Source organism: Bidens hawaiensis, unplaced genomic scaffold, assembly GCF_021521415.1.
Source record: "Bidens hawaiensis isolate Kalapana, Puna unplaced genomic scaffold, B.hawaiensis_p1.1 tig00000458_1, whole genome shotgun sequence".
Taxonomy (NCBI): Eukaryota; Viridiplantae; Streptophyta; class Magnoliopsida; order Asterales; family Asteraceae; genus Bidens; species Bidens hawaiensis.
The window spans coordinates 2,885,861-2,911,858 of NW_027491030.1; the positions used below are offsets into that span (position 1 = coordinate 2,885,861).

The following is a 25,998-nucleotide window of genomic DNA, read 5'->3' on the forward strand; positions in this document are numbered from 1 at the left end:
CTAGGACCATCAGTGAGTATCAAGTGAAGACAGGTTCTGACCAACTTGAAGATCCATCTTCATTGATGGGCAAAACATCTGTAGCTAGACAATACTCATCTTCCTCAATGAACCCTAATTTCAAATTAATATCCAGATCTCCATTCATTCTACTCATCATCTCATTCGCCTGCATCATCATCCTCTTCTACACCTTCAATCTCAATCACAAATCAATTCCAAACCCTAACCCTAACCCTAACCCTAACGTCCAATACTCATTCGTCAATTCACTCGAACTGTTTTTAAACACTCCGAGATCTCGTCAGTTTCACGATGACACGGCAACTGAGAATCAGAATGAAGTGAAGATATTAGACGATTTGATTTGGAGACGAGAGAGTGGTAGCGTTTATGAAGTTAGTTTGCCGGTTAGGGTTTATGTGTATAATATGCCGGATAAGTTTACTTATGACATGCTTTGGTTGTTCCGGAACACGTATAAGCAGACGGTGAATCTCACCTCTAACGGCAGCCCCGTCCACCGCCTTATCGAACAGGTTGGTTATCTGATGCTTAGCAATTATAATGATGTGATTAGTTAGGGTTCAAACAATTAGATTAACTGATCCTGATTAGCTTGAGTATTTAGGGTTAGGGATGTAACCGATCCGCACAAGGCATTGTTCGTGTTCATGTTTGTTCGTTAAGCTAACCGCACAAACAAATGAGCACGAGCGTTGTTCTGTTTTATTTGGCTTTACACGAGCGGATTCATATTATTTTTACATATGTATTAGTCATGTGATATTTTTGTTTTATAGGTGATAGTGTTCTTTTAGTCTATATGATAAAAATCATTTATCAAACAAGCATTAACGAACATAAACAAGGGTAAACGGACACGTTATCGAATGTCAATGAGCACAATTAAACGAACGCAGCCTCTGTTCGTGTTGGTTCATTTAGTTAATCGAACGAACTTCCTTGTTCAGGATCGTTCATTTATTAAACAAAGGAACATAAACGAACTTCCCGTCGAACGTTTGGTTTGTTTACAACCTTATTTAGGGTTCATTTTACTCATGCCAAACAGTGAAAACAGTTGAATTTGTAATTATTATAGCATCATACAGAAACACATCCAAACACCTTTTTCATATGTAATTGGCACTTTTGTATGTTATCTTACAAATTAATTTCTTATTTTGTTTGCAGCATTCAATTGACTACTGGCTGTGGGCGGATTTAATTGCACCAGAATCAGAAAGACTTATCAAAAGTGTTGTGCGCGTGGACCGACAAGAAGATGCTGACTTATTTTATGTTCCATTTTTCACAACTATTAGTTTCTTCTTGTTGGAAAAACAACAATGCAAGGCACTTTACAGGGTGTGAGTGGATACCAATGTTTACTTGCTATTAACTTTCTTGTTAGCATGCAAAACATTTCGATTTATTACACCAAAATGTGACTTGCTTCCACTTTTTTTGTGTGATTTTAGGAAGCATTAAAGTGGGTTACTGATCAACCCGCGTGGAAGCGGTCTGAAGGAAGAGATCATATATTTCCAATTCATCATCCATGGTCTTTTAAATCAGTTCGCAAGTTTGTTAAAAATGCGATATGGTTGTTACCAGATATGGACTCTACAGGAAACTGGTATCTTTATTAATCTTAATATTGTAAGGGCAAAGTGTCATATAACTTGTGACTTGATGTTTTATTATTTATAATGATATTTTAATAATTTCAGGTACAAGCCAGGCCAAGTTTCACTTGAAAAAGATTTGATACTTCCTTATGTTCCAAATCTTGATTTATGTGATGCCAAATGTTTATCAGAAAGCGCGTCAAGAAGAACTACTCTGCTATACTTTCGTGGGAGGCTTAAAAGAAATGCTGTATGATTTTTAACCAAATTTTGAAAGCTGATTTTTTTCTATTATTATTAGTTCATATAAGCCCTTTTAAAAACTTAAAAATCGCATAACTCCCCATCGAAATTTTACAATATATGTTTTCCTATTCAAAACACTAGTTATAACATTTTCTTTCACTTGCGAAATGAAGTAAAAGCATTTACAAATAACAATTTGTTGTTTCAGTTAATAAATGGATATGAAAACAATGTTATTACAACAAATCTTCTTAGTGAATAATGTTGATTTCATTTATTTAGTGAAAGCACTCTGTTACAAGTAATTAATATTATTTTATTATTATGGAATGCGTGAATATGATAGTTCTAGTGTTTTGAAAAGGGTAATGCATGAAATTGACTTTTTCATTGAAAGGGATTTGTATAAAATATGCAACTATAATATCTTAATTTTAGGGAGGAAAAATACGTTCTAAACTTGGTGCTGAACTTGGTAATGCTGATGATGTCATCATTGAAGAGGGAAGTGCTGGTGAAGCAGGGAAAATAGCAGCGCAAGCTGGCATGCGCAAGTAAATTTCTGTTTCTGAATCATTTACATGGTGTTTGGATTCGTGCTTTGAAAATGATAATCTGATTATTGTGACTATCTATTACAGCTTCAAGCGGATCGTTTTATCTGATATTGACTATTCAAAATTACACAAATCACTTTTAAATTGCACTTCCAAACCCCTTAATTTTACATGGGTAGTCTCTTTATTTTTTTTTAAGTTTGTTTTTTCTTAACAAGCAGGTCTGTGTTTTGCTTGAGTCCAGCTGGCGATACACCATCATCTGCTAGACTGTTTGATGCCATTGTGAGTGGTTGCATACCCGTTATAGTTAGTGATGAACTTGAGCTTCCTTTTGAAGGAATACTTGATTATCGTAAGGTAACATAGATTTCAAGATTAATGTAAATTAACTGCAATAACATTATGCGTTTACATGCTAAAATATATTCATTTTATCTGTATTTGAAATTGACTCACTCGAACATCATCACGTGTTGCAGATTGCTTTATTTGTTTCTTCAAGTGATGCTGTTCAGCCAGGCTGGCTTTTGGCATACCTGAGAAGTATTAAGTCTACTCAAATAAGAGAGATGCAAGATAATTTATCCAAGGTTTGTATGTCATTTCCTGTTAGTTAAAACAAAATGTATTAGCAGTATTTATATTCCCCTGTTTTTGAATCTTGATATTTCTGTAAATGTGACAGTACGTGCGACATTTCTTGTATTCCCATCCTGCTCAACCGTTGGGGCCAGAAGACTTAGTTTGGAGAATGGTGTGCCTCTCTCTCTCTCTCTCTGTGGGATTAGATCTGAATTTTATAATTAGTGGTGGCAAAATGGGTGGGTCAAACTGGTGTGTAGCAACTTAAAACGGGCTGGGTTAGTTTGTGTTTACCCGAAACATTTTTTTCCAAAAAGTTTAGATTTTTTATGAATAACTAGTCTGTCAAATATGATCACGTCAATTAATGTTTTGTTCAATTTTCTGAGTGGAACATAAAATGGTTTTGAGAGGCTTTATGCCACAAATAGTACAGTTTGGGTTATCTTTTTGAGAAAAAGCACAAAGTTAATAACTAAATAGGAACGCTTCATCTAAAGGAACACCACTGACATACTGACACTCTAGGCAGCCACCACTGACATGTCATACGCACGTATGAAAGGGAGAAATGGTCATACGGGGTCGTATGACTGGCAAAAGCTGAAAATTGGCCATATTGTCATGTGGGTCGTATGAGGGGTGAAAAATGGCCATATTGGTCGCGGGTCCTATGAAGGGAAAATCATATGATATGTACGGTGTGACAGGCACAATTGTGTGTACTCTTTTGGTGTGGTGCTAGTCGATTTGTACACCACCAAATACTACAACAAGACATGTTGATATATGAAGTAATTTTGAAGGCGTACAAATCACCTTCCCGGGTAAATGGAAGCAAGTCAAAATTTAACTTTTTTGTTTTTGTTTTGGTGTGTTAACAGATGGCGGGCAAATTAATAAACATCAAACTTCACACACGAAGATCACAACGTGTCGTGAACGGATCAAGAAGCATCTGCACGTGCGACTGCAGGCGTCCCAACATCACTCTCCCATTGAATCCCTAATGAGGTTGTCTAGAAACCCTTCACAATGTTGTTCAATTTCTAAACAGCAAAACATTAGTTTTCCAGTTTAATTATTATTAATTTAAAATCATATAGATGTGTCTGTAACCCTGTACAAGATTTTGTTTGTTTGTTTGTTTCCAATATTGTAATTAGAAGAGTTTGAGGTTTCAAGAATCATGTAAATGATGATGATGATGATGATGATGATGATGATGAATGTGTGGTAAATGGGAATCATATGATATAAATATATAATAACAAAGAGGGGTGTGATGAAGCATCATGGGGACGTGCAAGGCATATGCATTCCATGATTGAAAACATTACTTTCATACTTCTTTTTTATTAAATTATATTATTGTTATTCTAAGATTTTATTTTACAAGATCTTTTCTGTTAATAAAATATAGGATAAATATTGTTTGGATGTAATTCCCTTTAATGATTAACAATTGATTTTAGCATTTCGAAATAAACAAAATTTATTTGATGCCCCTAAAAAACTGAATTCAAACCAAATTCCAAACTTTACTAAAATATTACTAGCAAGTATTGTAAAAGACTTTACAAGTTATCTACTAATTTCTAAAAATGTAAAGAATCATAGTCATTTTAGTACACGTAACAATCAATATATGTTACAGGTATATAACCGTGTTAAATAAGTAATAGATAATCCGATTAACATACGTATCAAACATGAAAACAACGTGTTTTATTTTCTTTATATCTCATGTTTGTAACTTTTTTTTATTTGTTTTATGTACTGATGAGGAATGATGGAGCATAGCTTTCTAATATTAATCGTTTTAAAATTTGGCTTATATGATTTGAGGCATGAAGAAATATTATTATTAAAATAATTAAAATATGTTTAACTGAATTGAGTAATTTAAAAATAAATAAGGAAAGCGGGCCTATCGGAGTGATCGAGCTAGGGATGGCCGTCCTCCCTGCCTCCCTCAAAGTCGGCCTTTGTATCTGATGTTTAAAAGCTAAAAATAAGTTTGTAGAAAGAAATAAATCTTTCCATTTTTATTGAAGATGGGATTATATAACCGTCTCATATATCGCAATTAAAACAAAAGATATCGGATATCACCCTAATAAATACCACATATGTTTATTTTTATATAAATAAAAAATAAAAAGTGATTGATGTTAATATAATATTGTTTGTCCAATTTGAATAAAGAAAGATGGCGGTGATCGTGGGATGAAAGATAATGGTCTTCAAAGGAAAATATAATAAAATGAATAAAATGTTATAAAGTATAATAGTAGTATGCAATGCAATGCAATGCAATGCAATGCAATGCTACATGGGTTCACGTTCACATGTCATGTCTGAATCCATATATATGCCAGCTTTGATCTCACGACCTCATTAGATCCACTTCTATAATTACCCCCCACTTTCATTTCATTCCATTCCATTAATCAAAACCCTAACTCCTCGCTATTCAATAAATATTCTCATTCATCCGCATTGCCTCATGTCATTCTAACAGGTATCATCATCATCATCAACTGAAACCAATCCGTACTTATTTCCGTATGTTTACTGTTAATTTCAACTTCAATTGAATACATTCCTACTCAAATCCGTCTGTTTACTCTTAATTTTAAGTTTAATTCAACAAATCCGTCTGTTTATCGTAAGTTTAAACTATAATCGAACAAATTCCTACTTAAATCTGTACTCATATACCTCTGTTTATTCTTAATTTCAATTTTAATTCAACAAATTCGTAATCAAATACGTTTGTTTAATTAAACTAAATCCTACTCATATCAATCTGTTTACTGTTAATTTTTACTTTAGTTGATCAAATTACTACTCAAATCCGTCTGTTTACTGTTAATTTCAAATTTAATGAGTAAATTCGCACTCAAATCCGTACTCAATACGTTTGTTTACTGTTAATTTCAAATTTAATTTGAACGAGTTCATACTCAAATTATTGTTCTACACTCTGATTACTGTCCAATTGTGTTACAGATCTAGTGAAACTTGTGAATTATGGCGTCGAATAATAAGTCGTTTAAAGCGAGTCGATCTAACCTATCAATAAGCTCCGATGCGACGGATGTGCAGCACAGCAAACCGCCATTGCCGCCGCAGGTGACGTTTGCCAGACGGACGTCGTCCGGTAGATACGTGAATTACTCGCGAGATGATCTGGATAGCGAAATCGGAAGTCAGGATTTCATGAATTACACGGTGATCCTGCCGCCGACTCCGGATAACCAGCCGATGGATGCGATCTCCCAGAAGGTTGAAGAGCAGTATGTTTCGAGTTCGTTGTTTACTGGTGGATTTAATGCGGTTACTCGAGCTCATCTTATGGATAAGGTGATTGATTCGGAGATTAATCATCCGCAAATGGCGGGAGCGAAAGGATCGTCGTGTTCGGTTCCTGGATGTGATGCTAAAGTGATGAGTGATGAGAGGGGGGTGGATATTCTGCCTTGTGAATGTGATTTTAAGATATGTAGGGATTGTTACTTGGATGCGATTAAGACGGGTGATGGTATTTGTCCGGGTTGTAAGGAGCCATATAAGACGACTGATATCGATGAGTTGGAGAATGGCGGCGGTGGTGGTGGTGGGCGGCCGCTTCCACTGCCGCCACCGGTGGGGATGTCGAAAATGGAGAGGAGGTTGTCGTTGATGAAGTCGACAAAGTCAGCGCTTATGAGAAGTCAAACAGGTGACTTTGATCATAACAGATGGTTGTTTGAAACCAGTGGGACTTATGGTTATGGTAATGCTATTTGGCCAAAAGAGGGAGTGGCGGAGAATGGTAAAGATAATGATCATGTTGAATCTTTGGAGTTGATGAATAAACCTTGGAGACCGTTGACTCGGAAGTTAAAGATCCCAGCTGCTGTTATCAGCCCGTATAGGTACATCTATTTCTTTTTGTCTTTGTTTTCATGTTTCTTTATTGTCCATTGTTCAAGATTCATGACTATTTGGTGGTAAATCATATGCTAATTAGAAGATTTTGATGTAATTTGAAAGAATCTGGCATCTTGTTATAAATTCTAACATTCTTCAGATCTTGATGAGAATGATTTGATGCAGAGGTTAAATAATCAGTTTTTAGTGTTTGTATAAGCACATTGGACCTGGTCAATTAGTTAGTTTTGGGCCATTAGTTATGTGCTAAGTGCGAATAAACTGATTATCAAAGAGTAAAATAGAGTTAATTATCACTTCCTTTAAAGAAAACTTATGGGGCTTTTTTACTTTCATCTTGTCCTAGGAAATTAGGAATGTACTTTTTGGTCATTGTATGCTACACGACACAAGACATATAATATTCATAAATACTACACGACACAGTATGTATATTTTATAACTCAATATCTTATTTTCATCATACAATGTCACATATTTCCTTCAAAACAAACATGAAAACACTCTTATATTTTAGTTCCTATCTTGCCTTATTTATACCTCTATTTCACAATATCCATGTTTTCATGCACATTAATTAATCATATAATTTTCGGTTATTTGATACGCAGGCTTCTCATTCTCATTCGAATGGTGGTTCTTGTATTATTCTTGGTATGGAGAATAAACCATCCAAACAATGATGCAATCTGGCTATGGGGAATGTCCATCGTCTGTGAAATATGGTTCGCCTTTTCATGGATCCTTGACCAACTACCAAAAATCAACCCAGTCAACCGAGCCACCGATCTCAACGTCTTAAAAGAAAAATTCGAGCTACCAACGTTAAACAACCCGACTGGTAAATCTGACTTACCAGGAATCGACATTTTCGTTTCAACCGCTGATCCAGAAAAGGAGCCGCCACTTGTCACTGCGAACACCATTTTATCTATTTTAGCTGCTGATTATCCTGTTGAAAAGTTAGCATGTTATGTTTCTGATGATGGTGGTGCACTTTTAACGTTTGAAGCAATGGCAGAAGCTGCAAGTTTTGCCAACATGTGGGTCCCATTTTGTAGAAAACATAACATCGAACCGAGGAATCCGGAATCTTACTTTAATTTGAAAAGAGATCCTTATAAGAACAAGGTGAAGTCTGACTTTGTGAAGGATCGGAGAAGGGTAAAACGGGAATTTGATGAGTTTAAGGTTAGGATTAACGGGCTTCCGGATTCGATACGTAGACGGTCTGATGCGTATCATGCACGTGAGGAAATTAAGGCTATGAAACAACAGAGACAAAAGAGAGATGATGAACCTATAGAGAGTATTAAGGTTCAAAAAGCCACTTGGATGGCTGATGGAACTCATTGGCCTGGAACTTGGTTAACTCCTGCACCTGAACACTCAAAAGGAGACCATTCTGGAATTATTCAGGTGAATACTAGGTTTTTCCGGTTCAGTTTTGATATTTTTATTTTTGTCATTTGGGTTTAAAATTTATGGGTCTAAAAATTCTGATCAAAATAATGAATTTCGGCCCAAATTTTTTTGTTAATTAATGATTAATTTTTATTTCACGTTTGGGCTAAAATATTTGGGTTACAATGTCTTTAGTTTGTATTTTGAAATCTATAAAATGGTCATGTATATCATATATATATATAGCTGCATATTTTGAAAAGGAGAAAATAAAGGAAATGGTTTTGGTCTATATGGTATGATGTCAAACCGTGAACTGAACTGTTAAATCTTGTTTTTCAAACTTTTCTATGTAGTATGCATCTTGAAGCGGACGAACCAGCCAAATTGCTTTGGTTTAAACGCTTCAGTCATTTCAACGGTTTATAATCAACCTTCATTTGGATACAGATATCTTGAATCTTATTATTTGATAACTAGTGATTAATTAGAGGTTAAATAATCAGTTTTTATGTCTTGTTGATGATCTAATACTTTAATTATGATAGTTTAATGTATCACCCCTAAATATTTTTTTTAATCAATAAACTTTAAAAGATTTCTTAATCATGTATTCATGACTAATACAGGTGATGTTGAAACCTCCAAGTGAAGACCCGTTACACGGAACCGAAGACGATTCTGGAATGCTTGATTTCACCGACGTCGACATCCGTCTCCCGATGCTCGTATACGTATCCCGTGAAAAACGACCTGGTTACGACCACAACAAAAAAGCAGGAGCCATGAACGCACTGGTTCGGGCCTCTGCAATCATGTCAAACGGCCCGTTTATCCTCAATCTCGACTGCGACCATTACATCTACAATTCACAAGCCATGAGAGAAGGAATGTGTTTCATGATGGACCGAGGCGGTGACCGAATCTGTTATGTCCAGTTCCCTCAACGGTTCGAGGGCATTGACCCGTCTGACCGGTACGCAAACCACAACACGGTTTTCTTCGACGGGAACATGCGAGCTCTTGACGGGCTCCAAGGGCCCGTTTATGTCGGAACAGGTTGTTTGTTTAGACGAATTGCACTTTACGGGTTCGACCCGCCAAGATCAAAAGAACGACAAGCGAGCTTGTGCGGCTGCTGCTTTACGAGCCGAAAAAACAAATTTAGCCAGCCTGAAGAAAACCGGGCTTTGAGAATGGGTGATTCTGATGACGAAGACATGAATCTTTCCCTAGCTCCTAAAAAATTCGGAAACTCGACTCTTTTGATCGATTCCATCCCAATAGCCGAGTTCCAAGGACGCCCGCTCGCCGACCATCCAGCTGTCAAAAACGGGCGGCCCCCGGGTGCTCTAACCATTCCTCGCGAGCTCTTAGACGCATCCACCGTAGCGGAAGCCATAAGCGTAATCTCGTGCTGGTACGAGGACAAAACCGAGTGGGGCCAACGTGTCGGGTGGATTTACGGGTCAGTCACCGAAGACGTGGTCACGGGTTATCGAATGCACAACCGTGGATGGAAATCTGTTTACTGCGTAACGAAACGAGACGCCTTCCGCGGGACAGCCCCGATCAACTTAACAGATCGACTCCACCAAGTCCTTCGGTGGGCTACCGGATCAGTCGAAATCTTCTTTTCGAGGAACAACGCGCTCATCGCAAGCTCAAGAATGAAACTTTTGCAGCGTATTGCATATCTTAACGTCGGGATATACCCGTTTACATCGATCTTCTTAATCGTCTACTGTTTCCTCCCTGCATTGTCTCTGTTCTCCGGACAGTTCATCGTGCAAACGCTAAATGTCACTTTCTTGGTTTACTTACTAATCATGACTCTCACCATTGTCATGCTGGCAGTTCTTGAAGTAAAATGGTCGGGTATCGAGTTAGAAGAATGGTGGAGGAATGAACAGTTTTGGTTAATAGGAGGAACAAGTGCTCACTTAGCAGCAGTGTTACAAGGTTTACTAAAAGTGGTGGCCGGTATTGAAATTTCGTTTACTTTAACGTCAAAATCCGCAGGTGAAGATGAAGATGACGAGTTTGCGGATCTCTACGTAGTGAAATGGACGTCGTTAATGATCCCGCCATTAACTATAATGATGTTGAACTTAATAGCAATAGCGGTCGGGTTTAGTAGGACTATATATAGTACTATACCGCAATGGAGCCGGTTACTTGGTGGGGTGTTTTTTAGTTTTTGGGTGTTGGCTCATTTGTATCCGTTTGCGAAAGGGCTGATGGGACGAAGAGGGAGGACGCCGACGATTGTGTTTGTGTGGTCCGGGCTTATTGCGATCACGATTTCGCTGTTGTGGGTTGCTATTAATCCTCCCCAAGGGCAGAACCAGATTGGGGGGTCATTTCAGTTCCCTTGAAGATTTGTTGATTCATATTATTACATGATTAATTTTTTCTTTACTTGTATTGTTATTACTGTTACTATCATCGTTTTGTAGTTTGGACTTTTTGACAACTCAAAAGAGGTTCTTTTTATAGTAATTTTTTTTAAAGGTAAAATACAACTTGCAAAATCTCAAAGACAGAATGATTTGTAGATGATGTTTAGTTTTCTATCACTTAACATGATGTTTAACTGACTGTGCTAAACGTGAAAATCAAATAGAGTACTTATAGATACAAGTAGAGAGTAATTATAAGTTGTTTCATAACAAATATAAAATATTTTAAATTGTAAGTCGAACTAGCTTTGAGCATATAACAAGCAACCTCCCTAACCTTGTTATCATGGTAAAAAAAATATTAGCGAATGCATATTATTTACAACATAAATATTGTCGAGTTAGTCTGCATTTAGCATCCCCGAGTTCCCAAACTTTAACCCGAGTTTCAAACTCAAATATTGATGTATATTTAACCCATGAAATTGGACTTAATCATATGGCTTAACCTTAAATTACTGTATAAAAACGTATCGTCACTAATTTACATTGTATAATCAAGTGTTGTAGAAGTTGCTATGTTCTAGTCGAGCGGCATAGTAAGGACTAGGGATTAATTAGGATTAGTTATATTTGAATTCAGTGGCGAAGCTTGGACTGAGGCACGGGGGGGGGGGGGGGGGCGAGCTCAAAATGTATACAAAATTTCATAAACGAGGGGGCGCAGACTCAAATTTTCGGCCAAAAAAGACTAAACTTACACTACGTATAAAATTTTTCGGGCGAAAACGAGTAAATTTACACTACTGCGCAAAAAACAGGGGGCCGGGGCCACCCCTGGCCCCAATGAAGATTCGCCCCTGTTTGAAGTTATATGTAATTTTTCAAATATACATATCTTTCGACAGATTTTGACCAAATAACGATTAATCGATGTCCAAGCGATATTTTTACAACCATGGTACGGTGTCTATGTGTTTAATATAATATTTTAAAGGGATTACTCAATATAATAGTAACAAGTTTTGAAACTTTTACAATCAGTTCACTTATAAAATATTTAGTTCCAATCAGGTCACTAAATTTTTCTTTGTGTTCTAATTCTATATATTTTACCTGGACAGCAGGTTATGTATGTCTTTTTTTAATTTATAAATAATTTGACATTACATAATACTTCTAAAAAAATTGAGAAAAATAATTTTTAATTTTGTGAAAATGTAAAAATAAATCTAGAAAATTGCAAAAAAATAATAAAAATAAAAAACATATGACAAGTTGCAAAAAAAAAATTTAAAAATAATTTTTTCTTGAAAAATTGCAAAGAGAATTTTGAATTTTTATTTATATATATATATATATATTTGCAATTTCCATGTTTTTTTTTTTGCATTTTTTCGCAATTTAAAATTTTATTTTCTCAATTTTTACTAATTTTTGTCAATTTTTTTAAAAAATAATTTGTAATATAAAATTATTTTAAAATAAAAAAGACCTATAAAACCTGTTATTCAGGTAAAATATTTAGGGTTAGAGCATAAAAAAACATTAGCAACCTGGTTGGAATAAAATCTATCTATAATATATATAAACGAAGACATAAAAATCCTACGTGTCGCGATGTGGTCGCTCCCCATTTTTTGGAGTCAACAGATTTGCTTGATTTTTAAATGGAGGCTTCTCATGCATTTGACCCGAATTCATGGGTATGGGTCTTACCAAACCCAGATATTCCTTAAACGGGTTATAACATCTCATTAAATTAAAAATTATTCTCACCAAATTATTTATGTAAAAATCCTATAAAATAGGATATAATAAAAAATAATATCTTATTTAATATATATATATATATATATATATATATAATTTAAATTAAAAAACCAATTTGATAGTAAAAAATAAACGGGTCTTGGGTCTCATCAAACCATAAGTATATTATTAACTTTCATAAATATTATTTATAATTAAAAAACCAATTTCATAGTAAAAAAAATAAACGGGTCTTGGGTCTCATCAAAACCATATAGCTTTTAAACCGGATTATAACACCTCATTTATTTGTGAAACAATTTATCATCAAACCATAAGTATATTATTAACTTTCATACAATAAAAAAAATTAAAAAAATAAATACTAGAACAAACAATATAAAACAACCCCGTAATACGAGGGATAAAAACTATTATTTTATAAATAATCTGATTGAAAAAGATTCAAAACTTGGCTAATATTTTATTGAATATCAATAGAGTAATTCTTATTTTTTAGTATAAATTTTTATTAAATAATTATTAAGTTTGTAATACAAGGCAGCAACAGCCCCAAAACCAAAACCCTACATAAACCCTTAAAAAAACCAAATACAGCAACCGAATTATTCGATTTGATTAATTTCTTTTCTTCTTCTTCAAGCTTCAATTCACCATTAAATTCTTTTAATTCCAATCAAATCAAATCAAACACACATTTCAATTGAAACCCATTACAGCAATGGCCAAGGCTTCAGCTTCAGGCTTCTTTAACTTCCCTTCATTCACCACCCATTCACCATCACCGGCTGTCGGTGACGTCATCGATCCTAAACCACCGCAGACTGAACAACCACCGGCGGCGGCGGCGCGTGTTCGTAACGACAACCCCAGAACAACCTCGGCGGGTTTTGATCCGGAGGCGTTGGAGAGAGGTGCTGCTGCTGCTAAGAAGATTGCTGCATCTAAAGATGCCAAAAAGGTTTAATCTTTTACCTTAATTATTGTTGTTATTATTATTATTATTATGTGTTTTGATATGTTGTTTTTCATTTTGGGCTAAAACCGAAACTTTACCCAAGTTTCAGTTTTTTGGGTTTTGCTATTCTAGCTTGCAAAGTTGGGAAAATAATGAATTTGGGGGGTAAATTATTTTGTTAATTAATAATAAATTGATTATTCAACATTTGGACTAAAGTTTTGAAATTTTGACCACATTCGGTTTTGATGGTTTTTCGGTTTTGAAAATTTTGTGCTGGAAAGGGAAATTGGCTCAGAATAATGAATTTGGGGCTAAATTGTTATGTTATTTAATAGCTAATAATTGATTATTTTACATCTAGGCTGGAAAGGATTGACTAATTAAATTATTATAAAGTGATTGACTTATTAATTATTAAATTGTTATAAATTACTTAAGATTAAAAATGAAAATCTACAAATTCGGTTTGGTTTTCTTGGTTTTTATTACATGCAGAACCAAAACCGAATCGTAATCTCGGCTTTACAAAAAACATAAAACCAAACCGTCGGATTTTGTTTCGGTTTGGTTATTTCGGTCTTTTCGATTTCATGTGCACCCCTATGTTGTACATTATTTGCATATTTTCTATGCAATTTTGACAGATTTGGTCATAATAATGTGTGGTTGATGGTGTGCTTTTAGGTTTTTGAATTGATGAGGAAGCAGGAAGAGACTAGACAGGCAGAGTTGGCAACAAAAACTGCTGAGTTTAAAGCAATGCAAGCTCAGGCAGAAACTGTAAGTTTTGGCCCTGGTTTCAAGATGATTTTATATATGATAATACATATTTTCATGGATGTGAAATATACAGTATTTGATTCTAATAGCTAATACAATTTTGTAGTTCTTGAAAATTTGAATGCTAAATCAAGCATTCAAGTCACTGTTTTATTGATTTTGCTATATTTTTGTTTTGACGGATTATGCTTTATGTATCGTTAATTCAAATTGCTCAATAGTTTTTTAACTTCTTTAATCTAATATAAGAATCCACTTAAAAGTTGATCATTTTCTATATTTTCATCTTTATAACAAAACACATAAATTTTCATGTAAACACTTTGTTTTGCATTATTTTGAATATTTTTGTCCATTATGTTTACTAGGAGAGGCAAAAGGTAATATACGAAGAACAGAAGAAGCTAGCTCAGCAACAGGCACAAAATAAATCACAGATGGCTCGGTATGAGGATGAACTGTCACGGAAAAGAATGCAGGCACGTCGCCTTTGTGACGTTTTGGTTTATTTATCAACCAACTTACTCACATTTTTAACTACTTTTTTTCAAATTAAATGACAATTAATTTGCAGACAGAAAATGAGCATCACAGAGTAAGAAACCAAGAGCTAGTGAAAATGCAAGAAGAATCATCTGTTAGGCAAGAGCAAGCGAGACGTGCAACAGAAGAACATATTCAAGCACAAAAGAGGGAAACCATAAGAGAAAAAGGTGAAATTGATAGAGAAACATATCGGATTAAGAGGATGGCTATAGCAGAAGGAAACGCCCATGAAGCTAGATTAGCAGAAGATGTGAATAGACGGATGTTGGTGGAACGTGCAAATGCAGAACGAGAGAAATGGGTTTCTGCGATTAACACTACATTTGAACACATTGGAGGTAACTAATTTTTTTTTAAAGAAACTGGCTTCATGTATTGAATATTGATGCCTTAAAAAGATTTAAAAAGGGTAAGATGGTGACATTTTAAACCTATTTTCATATGAATGATTGTTTAGTCAGTAGTTAGTGAACAATTCAGCGGGACGTTCGTTGTGCATTTAGTTAAACGAACGAACATGAACACATGTCTAGTTTATGTTTGTTTAAGTTTGGTAGTTTGCGTTCGTAAATATTTTCATTAAAAACTTTTTGGCTCATAAGCTTGGTCTAGTTTTAATAACTTATAGGCTCAACACATTGTTCTTTTGGATTTAACTAATTTAACTCAGTTATGTTCGTTCAACAATCTTCAGTTATGTTCATGTTTATACTGTTAACGAACGAACATGAACATGTTCATTTTCTTAGCAAACGGACTTGAACAATAAAACCTCGTTCGTTTAAATTTTCATGTCTGATCGTTTGTTTAGTTAAACTTGGGCGAGTGAACACGAAATGCTCCATTTGTGTTTGTTCGATTCATTTACAAGCCTATGTTTTTGACATGTCATAAGCTGCACAGCCTCTTGTTCAATATTAATTTATTATTATATGCTTTAGATTAACGACGTGAGTAAATAATTTCTTTTTTAGGGGGGTTGCGTACAATATTAACCGATCAAAACAAGCTGATAGTAGCGGTTGGTGGTGTCACGGCTCTTGCTGCGGGTATCTACACAACAAGGTATACATACATACATACTAACATACATACACTTGTATATATAATTATTCTTGGTTCAAATCTATTTCATATATATAAAATATTATCTTTTTACAAAACAGAGAAGGTGCTCGGGTTGTTTGGAGCTACGTAGACAGAATATTGGGACAACCATCACTAATCAGAGAATCTTCTAGAGGAAGATTTCCATGGTCGGGCTTTTTCTCACGTGGGTTGACCACTCTTGGTCAAAAGGGGGCAAATGCTCAAAAGGGGAAAGCATTCGGTGATGTGATTCTTAACCCGTCTTTACAGAAGAGAATTCATCAGTTAGCTGGTGCAACCGCCAATACAAAGCTGCATCAAGCACCGTTCAGGAATATGCTCTTTTATGGTCCGCCTGGAACCGGGAAAACAATGGCGGCTCGAGAATTAGCAAAAAAATCTGTATGAATTTTAACCTGTTTCCCAACTTGGGCCATGGCTTTTTTAAATCTTATACCGTTTGTAATCTTTCAGGGGCTTGATTATGCATTAATGACTGGTGGTGATGTGGCACCGTTAGGTTCGCAAGCCGTTACAAAAATACATCAGTTGTTTGATTGGGGCAAAAAGTCCAACAGAGGCCTGTTGCTTTTTATTGATGAAGCAGATGCGTTTTTATGCGAGTAAGTAATTCCTTCTATTAAATTTCTGACATGTGTTAAGAAGTTCTATTGATGGGCCAAAAACTAAACGAAAACCGAAAAGTCAGTTTTTTTGGCTTTATCAGTTGTGCTTGATTTTTTTTGGGCTGAAAAAAGATCGGCCTGAAATAATGAATTTGGGTCTAACTTGTTATTTAATATGATTAATGAATATTATTTACTTGGGCTAACATATTTGGGTTACACTATTTATTAACTTCTTATAAATTAGTTAGCATTCAGAATAAAAATAAAATAAAATTTATACCTTCTATTCGGTTCGGTTCGGTTCTGTTTTATTTTTTTGGTTTTAATTATATACAAAACCGAAACCAACCGTTGTTTTTTGTTTGGGTTCTGGTATTTCGGCTTTGTTTTTTGGTATTTTCGGTTACGTGTCGGTTTTTCGGTTTTGACGCACACCTTTATTATACACAAAATTTCACAGCATTTTGGTGTTAGAATTAGTATTCTTTATGGAATATGCTTACACCAATTTTTTACATAAAGTTTCTTTTTTACTTGGAAGCTGTTGATTTACACATTAATTTGTTTCAACTAATTTATTCTGTTTTCATGGTTAAATTCAGGTAAGTTATATTAAACAATTTTACGTTAAATATAAAAATCAAGAACGATAATTATAAAGCTTAATAATGTTTATCAAATCAAATTTAAAAAATGAAGATTGCTTGCTTATTCAGTGCACAGCTAATATATATTACAACTTACAACTACAAAAAGTAATTCGACTTATTTATATTTTATTTTAAAGGCGTAACAAGACTTATATGAGTGAAGCTCAAAGGAGCGCTTTAAACGCGCTCCTGTTCCGAACCGGTGACCAGTCGAAAGACATAGTTCTGGCTTTAGCTACTAACCGGCCCGGTGATCTCGACTCAGCCGTTGCAGACCGTATCGATGAAGTGTTAGAATTCCCGTTACCCGGTGAAGAAGAAAGGTTTAAGCTTTTGAAACTATATTTAGATAAATACATTACTAAAGCAGGTGCAAGAAAACCGGGTTTGTTTTCCAAGTTATTTGAGAAACAACAGCAGCAAATAGAGGTTAAGGGTTTGACTAATGATATGATCAAAGAAGGCGCTGCGAAAACCGATGGGTTTTCGGGGAGAGAGATTGCTAAACTTATGGCGAGTGTACAGGCTGCAGTTTACGGGAGCGAAGATTGTGTTCTTGATCCGGTTTTGTTTCGTGAGGTGATTGATTATAAAGTTGCTGAGCATCAGCAGAGGCGGATGTTGGCGGGTGATGATGGTAATTAGTTGGTGTTTGGGTGGCGTTTTGGGGCGTTTGGTGGTCAACCCATTTGGTCAAACTAGGATGAAGTTACTGATATTTGATGATTTGATATACAAACAGGAAGCATAATTTATTGGTTAGTAATATTATTATTATTATTAGTTGAATAACTGATGTTATGTTGAGGAAAGAAATAATTTGTTGCAATAAGATGAGATGGGTGTTTTTTTTATTTGCTTTTTAACTGACATAACTGATGTAGCCTGGCAAAAATTGATCAAAAAAACATTTTTACTTGATAAAAATATTCAGATTAATGATGATGTGACAGCTGTTGATATTGTAGAGGTTTTATACCCTAGGTCCGCTCCAAGTCCGCAAATCCAAACTTCATATCCGAACCGACTCCAAAATGGTATTTTGTCCACCAACGGCCTTGCGCAGCATAACCAGTTGGAAGTGCTCTAACAATTCAAATGTTTTGACAAATTATGAAATCTTTTTACTTACTAGATTAGTAGGCCATTTGAAGTTTTGAACCACAACTTAGTCACTTGTGTGCTGACTTTTATGCCAGTTAGACTTGAAACCGACAAAAAATTCGCACGTTTAATAATCGATGCAAAACTTGCTATAATCTAGGTCACTTGCAACAGTTGTTTTAAGTTTTTAGTAAAAGTTGCTATTAGATAAAGATTTACACTCACAAAAAAACTTTGAAGTTGCTATAATACTTAAAAGCAGAAATTACAATCATGCAATACATCAATCATCCATTTTGGGCAACAGATTGGCAAATTGATATCAAAATATTACACCAACTGTATTCTTATTATTTGCAAGCATGTCAAGAAACATTACACAGGTTTAGTAGAACAAGTTTTTGCAGCATTGAAATTGAAACACAAAAGGCTGGTTTTGCAAAGTAATAAGCTGAATACATGCCATGTCAGCACTGGAGTTTTAAGATGAATTTAGTGATGATGGTCTTGAACGTATCGTAAACCGCAGTACTTGCAAACAGCCGGCTCGGGTTTGTCAAGACATATGAATTCGATAGGATGGCCAAGCGCAGGATTGGTGTCTGCAATCATTCAAAACATCAAATTAACAAACAAACAAGCAAACAAGCCGAGAATCCACTTTAGTAGTGGACGAATTTATGCTGAAATGTCGTTGATTTTTCGCTAAGCTGTCATTGTATGTAAAAAACTATGATTATTACCTTTTGGTGTAACAAACTTTAACATGGCAGCCATATAAGCTGACACGTCAGCAAAGGACTAAATGAATGGAACTAAAGTTTGCTACATTAAATATAAACCATAGTTCATTACAGACAATGATAATTTGGTGAAAAATTGTTACATATTGGCGCAATAAACCTCTTAAAAGGATCAACTGTTTGTAAAAATTATTGATAAAACGAGGAGAGAGAGAGAGGCCTCCTTCACAAGCTGCAATCCTTCCCTCAACTTTAATGGGCGGGACTTCATTAATTAATTCCATTGGAGATTTCTTAGTTGTGTCCTGCCATAAATTAAATATTTGTAAACTGGAGTGATAACTAGAAAAAAATGTCATAAAAAAGGTGTTCATGTATGATTCCGGGAAGCAAACTTAAAATAATAAAGACCAGGTTACTCGACTGTTGAGAGAATTATATACTAACAGTTAAAACTGCTCACCTGCTTATAGATTCAGAATAAGCAAATCCAACTACTTAATTATGGCAACTTACTTTAATCAATTTCTTCGAGTGTAAGTTTTTCTTTGGTTGGAAGCATTTGGTTCGGGAATAAAAGTACCATTTGCTACAAGCCGATTCGAGATGGCTAATCAACCAAAAATTAGAGAAGAGAACAGAGACCATCTTTGAATCAATTTTCTGATATTTCACCACTCTATATAACAAAGACATGCGATGTTTTTCTATAACTTGCAACCCATCACTGAAAATACTAAACCCATTACTCAACAACTCCCCGCTATCTAACAAACATTAGTAAACACAAAATAAAACTAAACGGAAGCATGCTTCATGTTATGTCACCCACGTAGGCCTCATGCGACGGAAATCATGGGAGGCATAAGACATCGACGTTCCATTTAATTTAGTTTTGCAATTAATAGTAGTTGTCCAATAGTGGATAGTTCTCAATGAATGGGCAAAGTATTTTGAGTACTAAGTTAAAGATTTTAGAACGCAGTCGTATGTCCTTGTTTTGTAAAAAGATGAACAGGATATTAGAAAATCGATCCAAACATTCTCTGTTTTCTTCTTTAATTTTGAAAATCAGCCATGTCAATTCATCTTGTAACATACTTATTAATAAAGAGTTAAAGAACACAACATAGAGTGTTCAAAATAGATATGCAACACACGCCTTTGATTCCCAACATCAGATTGGCAATCAACAAGTAAAACATGCAACTAACAAAAGCGTTCAAGAGATGGAAAACAATACGGTAAACATGAAGCCTTAACAAATCGCAATTAGGCTACCGATTTCACCTAATCGAGCCTAAAAAGCCAGAATCAATCAAAATTTTGTCAAAATCTTTTCAAGTATTTTAAAAATTATACATTTTTTCTTAAATTATATATGTGTGTGTGCGCGCCTGTGTGTATGTGTCAGTGTGTGTGTGTGTGTAAAAATTAAACATTTTTTAAAAATTATATATATATAAATGTGTGTGTGTGTGTAAATATATAACTTTGAAAAATCACATATAATATTCCAATCCGATTAATCCCGATTAACTGCTAGTCGATACCTCACCGCCCGACTAGCACCTACGGCTTTCAACAACACCGAAAATATGTAATCTTACATCGAATAATAAGTCAGTAAATAAAAACCCCCAAATTACAAAATGTCTAATAACTATCAAATTAGGGCAAAACACGCATAAACCCTAACTTCTATGAAACCAAAAACAACATTATTAATTAAAACAAGTTCAATTAACAAACAAACCTGCATCCATTTGGCTGTGTGTGAGCTGGTGACTTCGCTGTTAACGAGGCCGCTAAAGGCTCTAATCGACGTTGAAGGTGATGATGATTTTAGGGCTTTTATAAGATTTGAAGCCAATCGATTTGCCGCCATTGAATTGAATTGAATTGAATTCAGAAATGAAGTGAAGATCAAGGGTTAGGGTTTGTAATTGTAATGTTCGATCTGATTGGAATATTATGATGATACAAATTAATTTGTGAAATGTAATTTTTAACCCTTTGAGTTTTAAAATTGTTTCATGTGAGTGCACCTTTAACTTTTCAAACATTCATTTATGTCAAAACTTGAGTTAGATAAGATACGGTTTTAGTCAGTCTGGTTAGGTATGTGACGAAAAACGACTTATTTCGTGCTGAGACACCACACTTTGTTTTAGTAGTTCAGATGTCGTAACAAATGTATCGAAAACCGACCAAATGCCAAATTTGTTTTTGTTTTTTTTTGTTTTGTTGTGTTTTAATTCTGGTACTATAACAAACGTGACGGAGACCGACTAAATTTGCAAACACTCAACACCCAGGAATGACAATGGTCATGTTTACCAATGCCCGAGTTTTACCATTCATCGCCACCCCATTGGTCTACCTCAAATTTTTTTGTTTTGTTTTTTGTTTTAGTTATGATACCATAACGCCCGATACCGATAATGCTTGAGTTTTACCACCGCACAGGTTAACCTGACCTGCTTTGGAGCAACGTGTCGGGTGAAAATACTAGTTATAAGTTTACTTTTAGCTTTTTTTGGTTCGATAGTTTGATTTTCATCTTACTTTTGGTCCGACATCCATAACATCACTTTCTTTTTCGGTTGTTTTCTTTTGAAAAGACAAAAAAAAAGTTTTATACTAAAATAGGTATTTGGTCAAACCATAGTGATTGAAAGTGTACTTGACTCTAAAAACTTTATCAATGCGCCTACCGGTGTAAACGAGCCGAGCACAAATTGTTTCAAGCTTTATTTGTATACTCGATCTTTAATTGTGAGTGTCTTTTCAAACTTGAGGTGGCTTGAGCTCAGATTGTGAGTAGTTTTTCAAACTCGAGTCCGTTTAAGCTTGGCTTAATTTTAGTTTTGACGAGTTGTTCGTTAGTAGATTAGCTCGTTAAAACCATTAGGTATGCCTGCAAATGAGTCGAGCAAGCAATTCAAACTTGACTCTCAAGTTTAGCTTTTATTGGGGTAAGTCTCAAGTAAAGGATGAGCTTGAAGCATGTAGTGAGTCGATCTAAAACAATTTTTGATGTTTTGTATAAGATGTGAATTTGTATCATCTAAATTGAAATTTCTCAAATTTTAATATTTGAATAAATTTTGTTAATGCATTTAAAGCAAGTTTTGTACTTAATGTTGTATGAATGGTTTCGCTCTTTTTTAAATTTGTTAGTGTAACTAGTAGTCGTTGCAATAAACATATCATGGTCAACCACGAGTAACCATTATTGAATGCTAAAAGATTTCGGGTTCTTCATAGCTTATATCAACTTCCATCATGTTAAAATATTTTGGGTTTTTCATAGCTTTTATCAACTTTCATTTTCTTTTCAAGCTTTCATCCTCTGTGTATAGTTGGTGTTGCTCGTCTCTTAACCCGTAACAATTATTTTGAAGTTGGTCATTGCACATACACCATACCCGACTCACTATTTGAACGGTAGCCAATGTGTCCTTCGCCTCCTGATGCAACTATAGTCAGTCTTAAGACCCCTTAAGCATACCTAATAAGGGTGGTGCTGGTTAGGTGTGGCTAGTTGTAAATAAGTAAGTTTGACTAACATCAATAAAATAAAGAAAAGTCTTCAAAAATATTTTATATTTAATTAATGTTTAATGAAAAACAGGAAAAGACTTAAAGATTAATTAATGTGTCATTCTAAAATTTATATATAGAAATAAAATAAAGTTTAATATTCATAATATTTTATTAGAAATTATAAAATAATTTACAAGCCTATCCATACACAAATTCTATAATTTACTATATAGTCCCTAAATAATTTACAATAACTCTTTAAGATTAAATATAAGTTTACTATTGTTTTTCCTTTCCAACCATCTTTTGACACATGACTTATTTTTTCAATTATGATGTTTTGCAAATTCCAAATATATCATTGTGATATGTTCCTTTTTATACATGTTTCGGTGCCAATTTCATCTTAAATGAAGTTGTGCGTATAATACATGTTCGATAAGTGATGAACATAAACATAATGATATTAACGATTTTTAAAATTTAAGTTATATTTGTATTGTATTAATATTACAATTAACTATGTGCATGTTTTATTAGTTGGGATAATTCCCAAAATGATCCAAGACAAGAGAGAGAAAAAAAAAATGATCCTAAATGGGTCCACATTCCCAAAAATATGTACTGACCAGACGCTTTGGGAAAATAAACGACTGGGTTTTTAATCCAATCAAAATGTGACATGTGTAAAGGATCTGACACACCTGACGAGATTTTTAAAAATCCCATCTGTACCGACCATATTTTAAAGTTAACTCACTTTTCAAAAAACAGTCTATCCAGACGGTTTTTTTTATGTTTCTTGTCTGGTCCGTTCAAATTATTATTATTTTCATCTTCTTTATCTTCTTCATGTTCTTCATCTTCATCTTCATCATCATCATCTTCATCTTCTCCGGCACCCTACAACGTCATCACCGTCTAACACCACCTCACCGCCACCCGCCGCCGCCGCATCACCACCGCCAACCACCAGTTCCACGCCTTCTAACACCACCTCACCGCATCACCACCGCCAACTGCCAACCAAAAAACTTAAAAAGATATCCTACCTGAAACAAACACCATAATAACAATAATAATAAAAATGGTTAAAAGGTGTCACGCAATCTAATATAGTGGGTAACGAATCCTAACTCATAAGGTCAGGTCAGGTCAGGTTTATTATGTTTTGGGCTTAGCCATTTTACAGGGGAATTGGTGGTTGGTGGTGGAGAAGTGGCTGCCGAAGGTGGGGAATTGGTGGTTGGCGGTGGTGATGCGGCGGCAGCGGGTGGCGGTGATGTGGTGTCGGGTGGCGGTGAGGTGGTGTCAGACGGTGGTGAGGTTGAGGGTACAGGAGAAGATGAAGATGAAGATGAAGAAGAAGATGAAGATGAAGATGAAACATGAAGAACATGAAGAAGAAGTTAGGATTAATAATAATTTGAACGGACCAGACAAGAAACATAAAAAACCAGTCTGGATAGACTGTTTTTTAAAAAGTGAGTTAACTTTAAAATATGGTCGGAACAGACGGGATTTTTAAAAATCTCGTCTGGTGTATCAGATCCTTTACACATGTCACATTTTGATTGGATTAAAAATCCAGTCGTTTATATTTTCCCAAAGCGTCTGCTCAGTACATATTTCATGAGTTAGTTTGGGAATGTGGACCCATTTAGGATTATTTTTTTCTCTCTCTTGTTTTGGATCATTTTGGGAATTATCCTTTTATTAGTTTTATTCTCATAACTATTAAGATACGATATTCTATAAAACTTTGAGTATGCCATTACAAGTATGATCGAACCCTATACTAAGGATGCTCGTAATAACTAGGTTGGTGGTGTAAAAATGGATCATTTTATGCACACTAATTGTAAAATGCATCTTCATAATTCTGGCAAAAGCATGTGCATAGACAAATGAAAGATGTAAACAAAGGAAGATAAAAATACGGCGGTTAAAGAACGCTCAAATAATGTATGGACTCTACCGGTTTTGGAAAACTGAACGAGTCAAATATTTATAGCACGCGCTCCATGAAATTAATGAAAAAAGATAAACATCTATGAATATAAAAAAACATGGACTAAAGTTGGACAATCAATACATAATCAAGTTGTGTATTGACCGTACGAATGGTCACTTGAACGAGTCATACCTACTATACATAATGGTATATCAAATTCGCATCGAACCATACTTGTTACTATACATAATGGTATATCAAATTCAAGGCTAAACTACGATTGTTAAGATGTGTTCTTAATTACTTAAAGAAGAAAACAAACTACTACAAAGCTTATAAACATATATATAAGAAGTAAAAACGTATGGTGAATAAGTTATGTCTAAATTTAGTGACTACGCTTAATATACTTGTTTGTAAGTAAAACACTTCTTGAATGACACATAGGATATGTAAGTTAATTTTGAAGTAAAAGAGAAATCAACACGAAAAAAAATAATAATAATAAATATTCAGTATGTCAATAAACTTGTCCTCATTCATGCATTTTTTCTTGAATGACATGTTTGTATTTTACATGTGTAATTCATTAAACTAAAATGTCGCGTCTAACTTCAAGAACAAAATTCTACCACATGCCACCCCCTCCTTAAATCTCTGAAAACTTCAAAGTATAAGTTATGAAATCCTTTATCAAAGGGAAGAAACCCCCCCCCCCCCCCCCAAAAAAAAATTGTATAATTACTAGATAATGTCAAGAAACACTAATATCATTTTAATTTCACATATACTAGCTGGATTACCATGCGAAAACATACAGAATTTTTTGTAGTTGTGCAAATGTCGATTTCCATATTTCTTTCTAATTTAATGAATCTGAACTCTTTACTCACAAACACCATGTTGTTTTATGTCAGTACATATAGTTAAATGACATTGTATAATTGTATTGTTACGAGTGTTAATATATATTTTCTTTGAATACACATCATGGTGACATATATATCGTATAATATTATCTCATGTATTTATTTAACAGTTTATGCCAGATAAACTTTGTAAATATTATATTTCATATGGCTTTAACAAGCTTAGTGCTCGATGATCAATCTATATATGCTATATAGTTGTTTTACCAATGAAGTTTTGATTTTCCTCTCAATTAATGATAGCCCGTAACGTTAGGTATGAAGCATATTCCCAGTAAATATAACTCGTATCCTACAAACTACATGACTCTCTTCGTCCATGAATCTCACCTTAGGTTATATTGCCTTTTGATAACATACGACAACAAAAGCATTTATTTATAACAATATCAATGACATATCAAACAATATCCTAATCTAACTTCGAAAAATATGGTTTTGTTTCTATTATATATATGGATACACATACAATCATTATACAATCATACACAAACACGTTCCAAATTTGCATCCTTAACACGCTA

General features: G+C 34.5%; 4 protein-coding genes across 5 annotated transcripts; 3 read left to right on the forward strand and 1 right to left on the reverse strand.

The window, feature by feature from the left end:
- Positions 1 to 50: 50 nt before the first annotated feature.
- LOC143628266 (putative arabinosyltransferase ARAD1) lies at positions 51 to 4,327 on the forward strand. Its single transcript, XM_077097902.1, has 10 exons — positions 51 to 539; positions 1,198 to 1,371; positions 1,485 to 1,642; positions 1,737 to 1,884; positions 2,319 to 2,434; positions 2,659 to 2,797; positions 2,920 to 3,030; positions 3,126 to 3,194; positions 3,907 to 4,253; positions 4,299 to 4,327. The coding sequence occupies exons 1-9, from the start codon at positions 66 to 68 to the stop codon at positions 4,030 to 4,032; spliced, it is 1,515 nt and encodes a 504-aa protein (XP_076954017.1). The 5' UTR covers positions 51 to 65; the 3' UTR covers positions 4,033 to 4,253; positions 4,299 to 4,327.
- A 1,146-nt stretch (positions 4,328 to 5,473) lies between these two features.
- On the forward strand, positions 5,474 to 10,866 carry LOC143628243 (cellulose synthase-like protein D3). 2 transcript variants are annotated; one of them, XM_077097889.1, is made up of 4 exons: positions 5,474 to 5,546; positions 6,038 to 6,945; positions 7,573 to 8,380; positions 8,995 to 10,866. In XM_077097889.1, the coding sequence occupies exons 2-4, from the start codon at positions 6,059 to 6,061 to the stop codon at positions 10,741 to 10,743; spliced, it is 3,444 nt and encodes a 1,147-aa protein (XP_076954004.1). In that variant the 5' UTR covers positions 5,474 to 5,546; positions 6,038 to 6,058; the 3' UTR covers positions 10,744 to 10,866. The 2 variants fall into 2 exon arrangements, with proteins under 2 accessions (XP_076954004.1, XP_076954001.1); XM_077097886.1 differs by lacking the exon at positions 5,474 to 5,546 and having other exon boundaries at positions 5,892 to 6,945.
- A 2,307-nt stretch (positions 10,867 to 13,173) lies between these two features.
- Positions 13,174 to 18,080, forward strand: LOC143628257 (uncharacterized). Its single transcript, XM_077097897.1, has 8 exons — positions 13,174 to 13,501; positions 14,186 to 14,281; positions 14,650 to 14,764; positions 14,860 to 15,165; positions 15,802 to 15,892; positions 15,994 to 16,318; positions 16,391 to 16,539; positions 17,333 to 18,080. The coding sequence occupies exons 1-8, from the start codon at positions 13,262 to 13,264 to the stop codon at positions 17,838 to 17,840; spliced, it is 1,830 nt and encodes a 609-aa protein (XP_076954012.1). The 5' UTR covers positions 13,174 to 13,261; the 3' UTR covers positions 17,841 to 18,080.
- Positions 18,081 to 18,544: 464 nt separating this feature from the next.
- On the reverse strand, positions 18,545 to 20,989 carry LOC143626729 (NADH dehydrogenase [ubiquinone] iron-sulfur protein 6, mitochondrial-like). Its single transcript, XM_077096721.1, has 3 exons — positions 20,799 to 20,989; positions 19,261 to 19,347; positions 18,545 to 18,899 (listed from the first exon to the last, which is right to left on the reverse strand). Exons 1-3 carry the CDS (start codon positions 20,928 to 20,930, stop codon positions 18,792 to 18,794), a joined length of 327 nt encoding a protein of 108 aa, XP_076952836.1. The 5' UTR covers positions 20,931 to 20,989; the 3' UTR covers positions 18,545 to 18,791.
- Positions 20,990 to 25,998: the final 5,009 nt, after the last annotated feature.

Coding starts and splice junctions, on each gene's coding strand:
- LOC143626729 (XM_077096721.1), bottom strand. CDS start 20,930: ATGGCGGCAAATCGATTGGCTTCAAATCTTATAAAAGCCCTAAAATCA. Junction 19,348..20,798: donor ACACAGCCAAATGGATGCAG/GTTTGTTTGTTA, acceptor AATTTATGGCAG/GACACAACTAAGAAATCTCC. Junction 18,900..19,260: donor TTGCAGCTTGTGAAGGAGGC/CTCTCTCTCTCT, acceptor ATGATTGCAGAC/ACCAATCCTGCGCTTGGCCA.
- LOC143628243 (XM_077097889.1), top strand. CDS start 6,059: ATGGCGTCGAATAATAAGTCGTTTAAAGCGAGTCGATCTAACCTATCA. Junction 6,946..7,572: donor GCTGTTATCAGCCCGTATAG/GTACATCTATTT, acceptor TTTGATACGCAG/GCTTCTCATTCTCATTCGAA. Junction 8,381..8,994: donor ACCATTCTGGAATTATTCAG/GTGAATACTAGG, acceptor TGACTAATACAG/GTGATGTTGAAACCTCCAAG.
- LOC143628257 (XM_077097897.1), top strand. CDS start 13,262: ATGGCCAAGGCTTCAGCTTCAGGCTTCTTTAACTTCCCTTCATTCACC. Junction 14,282..14,649: donor TGCAAGCTCAGGCAGAAACT/GTAAGTTTTGGC, acceptor TATGTTTACTAG/GAGAGGCAAAAGGTAATATA. Junction 16,540..17,332: donor GCAGATGCGTTTTTATGCGA/GTAAGTAATTCC, acceptor TTTATTTTAAAG/GCGTAACAAGACTTATATGA.
- LOC143628266 (XM_077097902.1), top strand. CDS start 66: ATGGGCAAAACATCTGTAGCTAGACAATACTCATCTTCCTCAATGAAC. Junction 1,643..1,736: donor ATGGACTCTACAGGAAACTG/GTATCTTTATTA, acceptor TAATAATTTCAG/GTACAAGCCAGGCCAAGTTT. Junction 2,798..2,919: donor GAATACTTGATTATCGTAAG/GTAACATAGATT, acceptor CACGTGTTGCAG/ATTGCTTTATTTGTTTCTTC.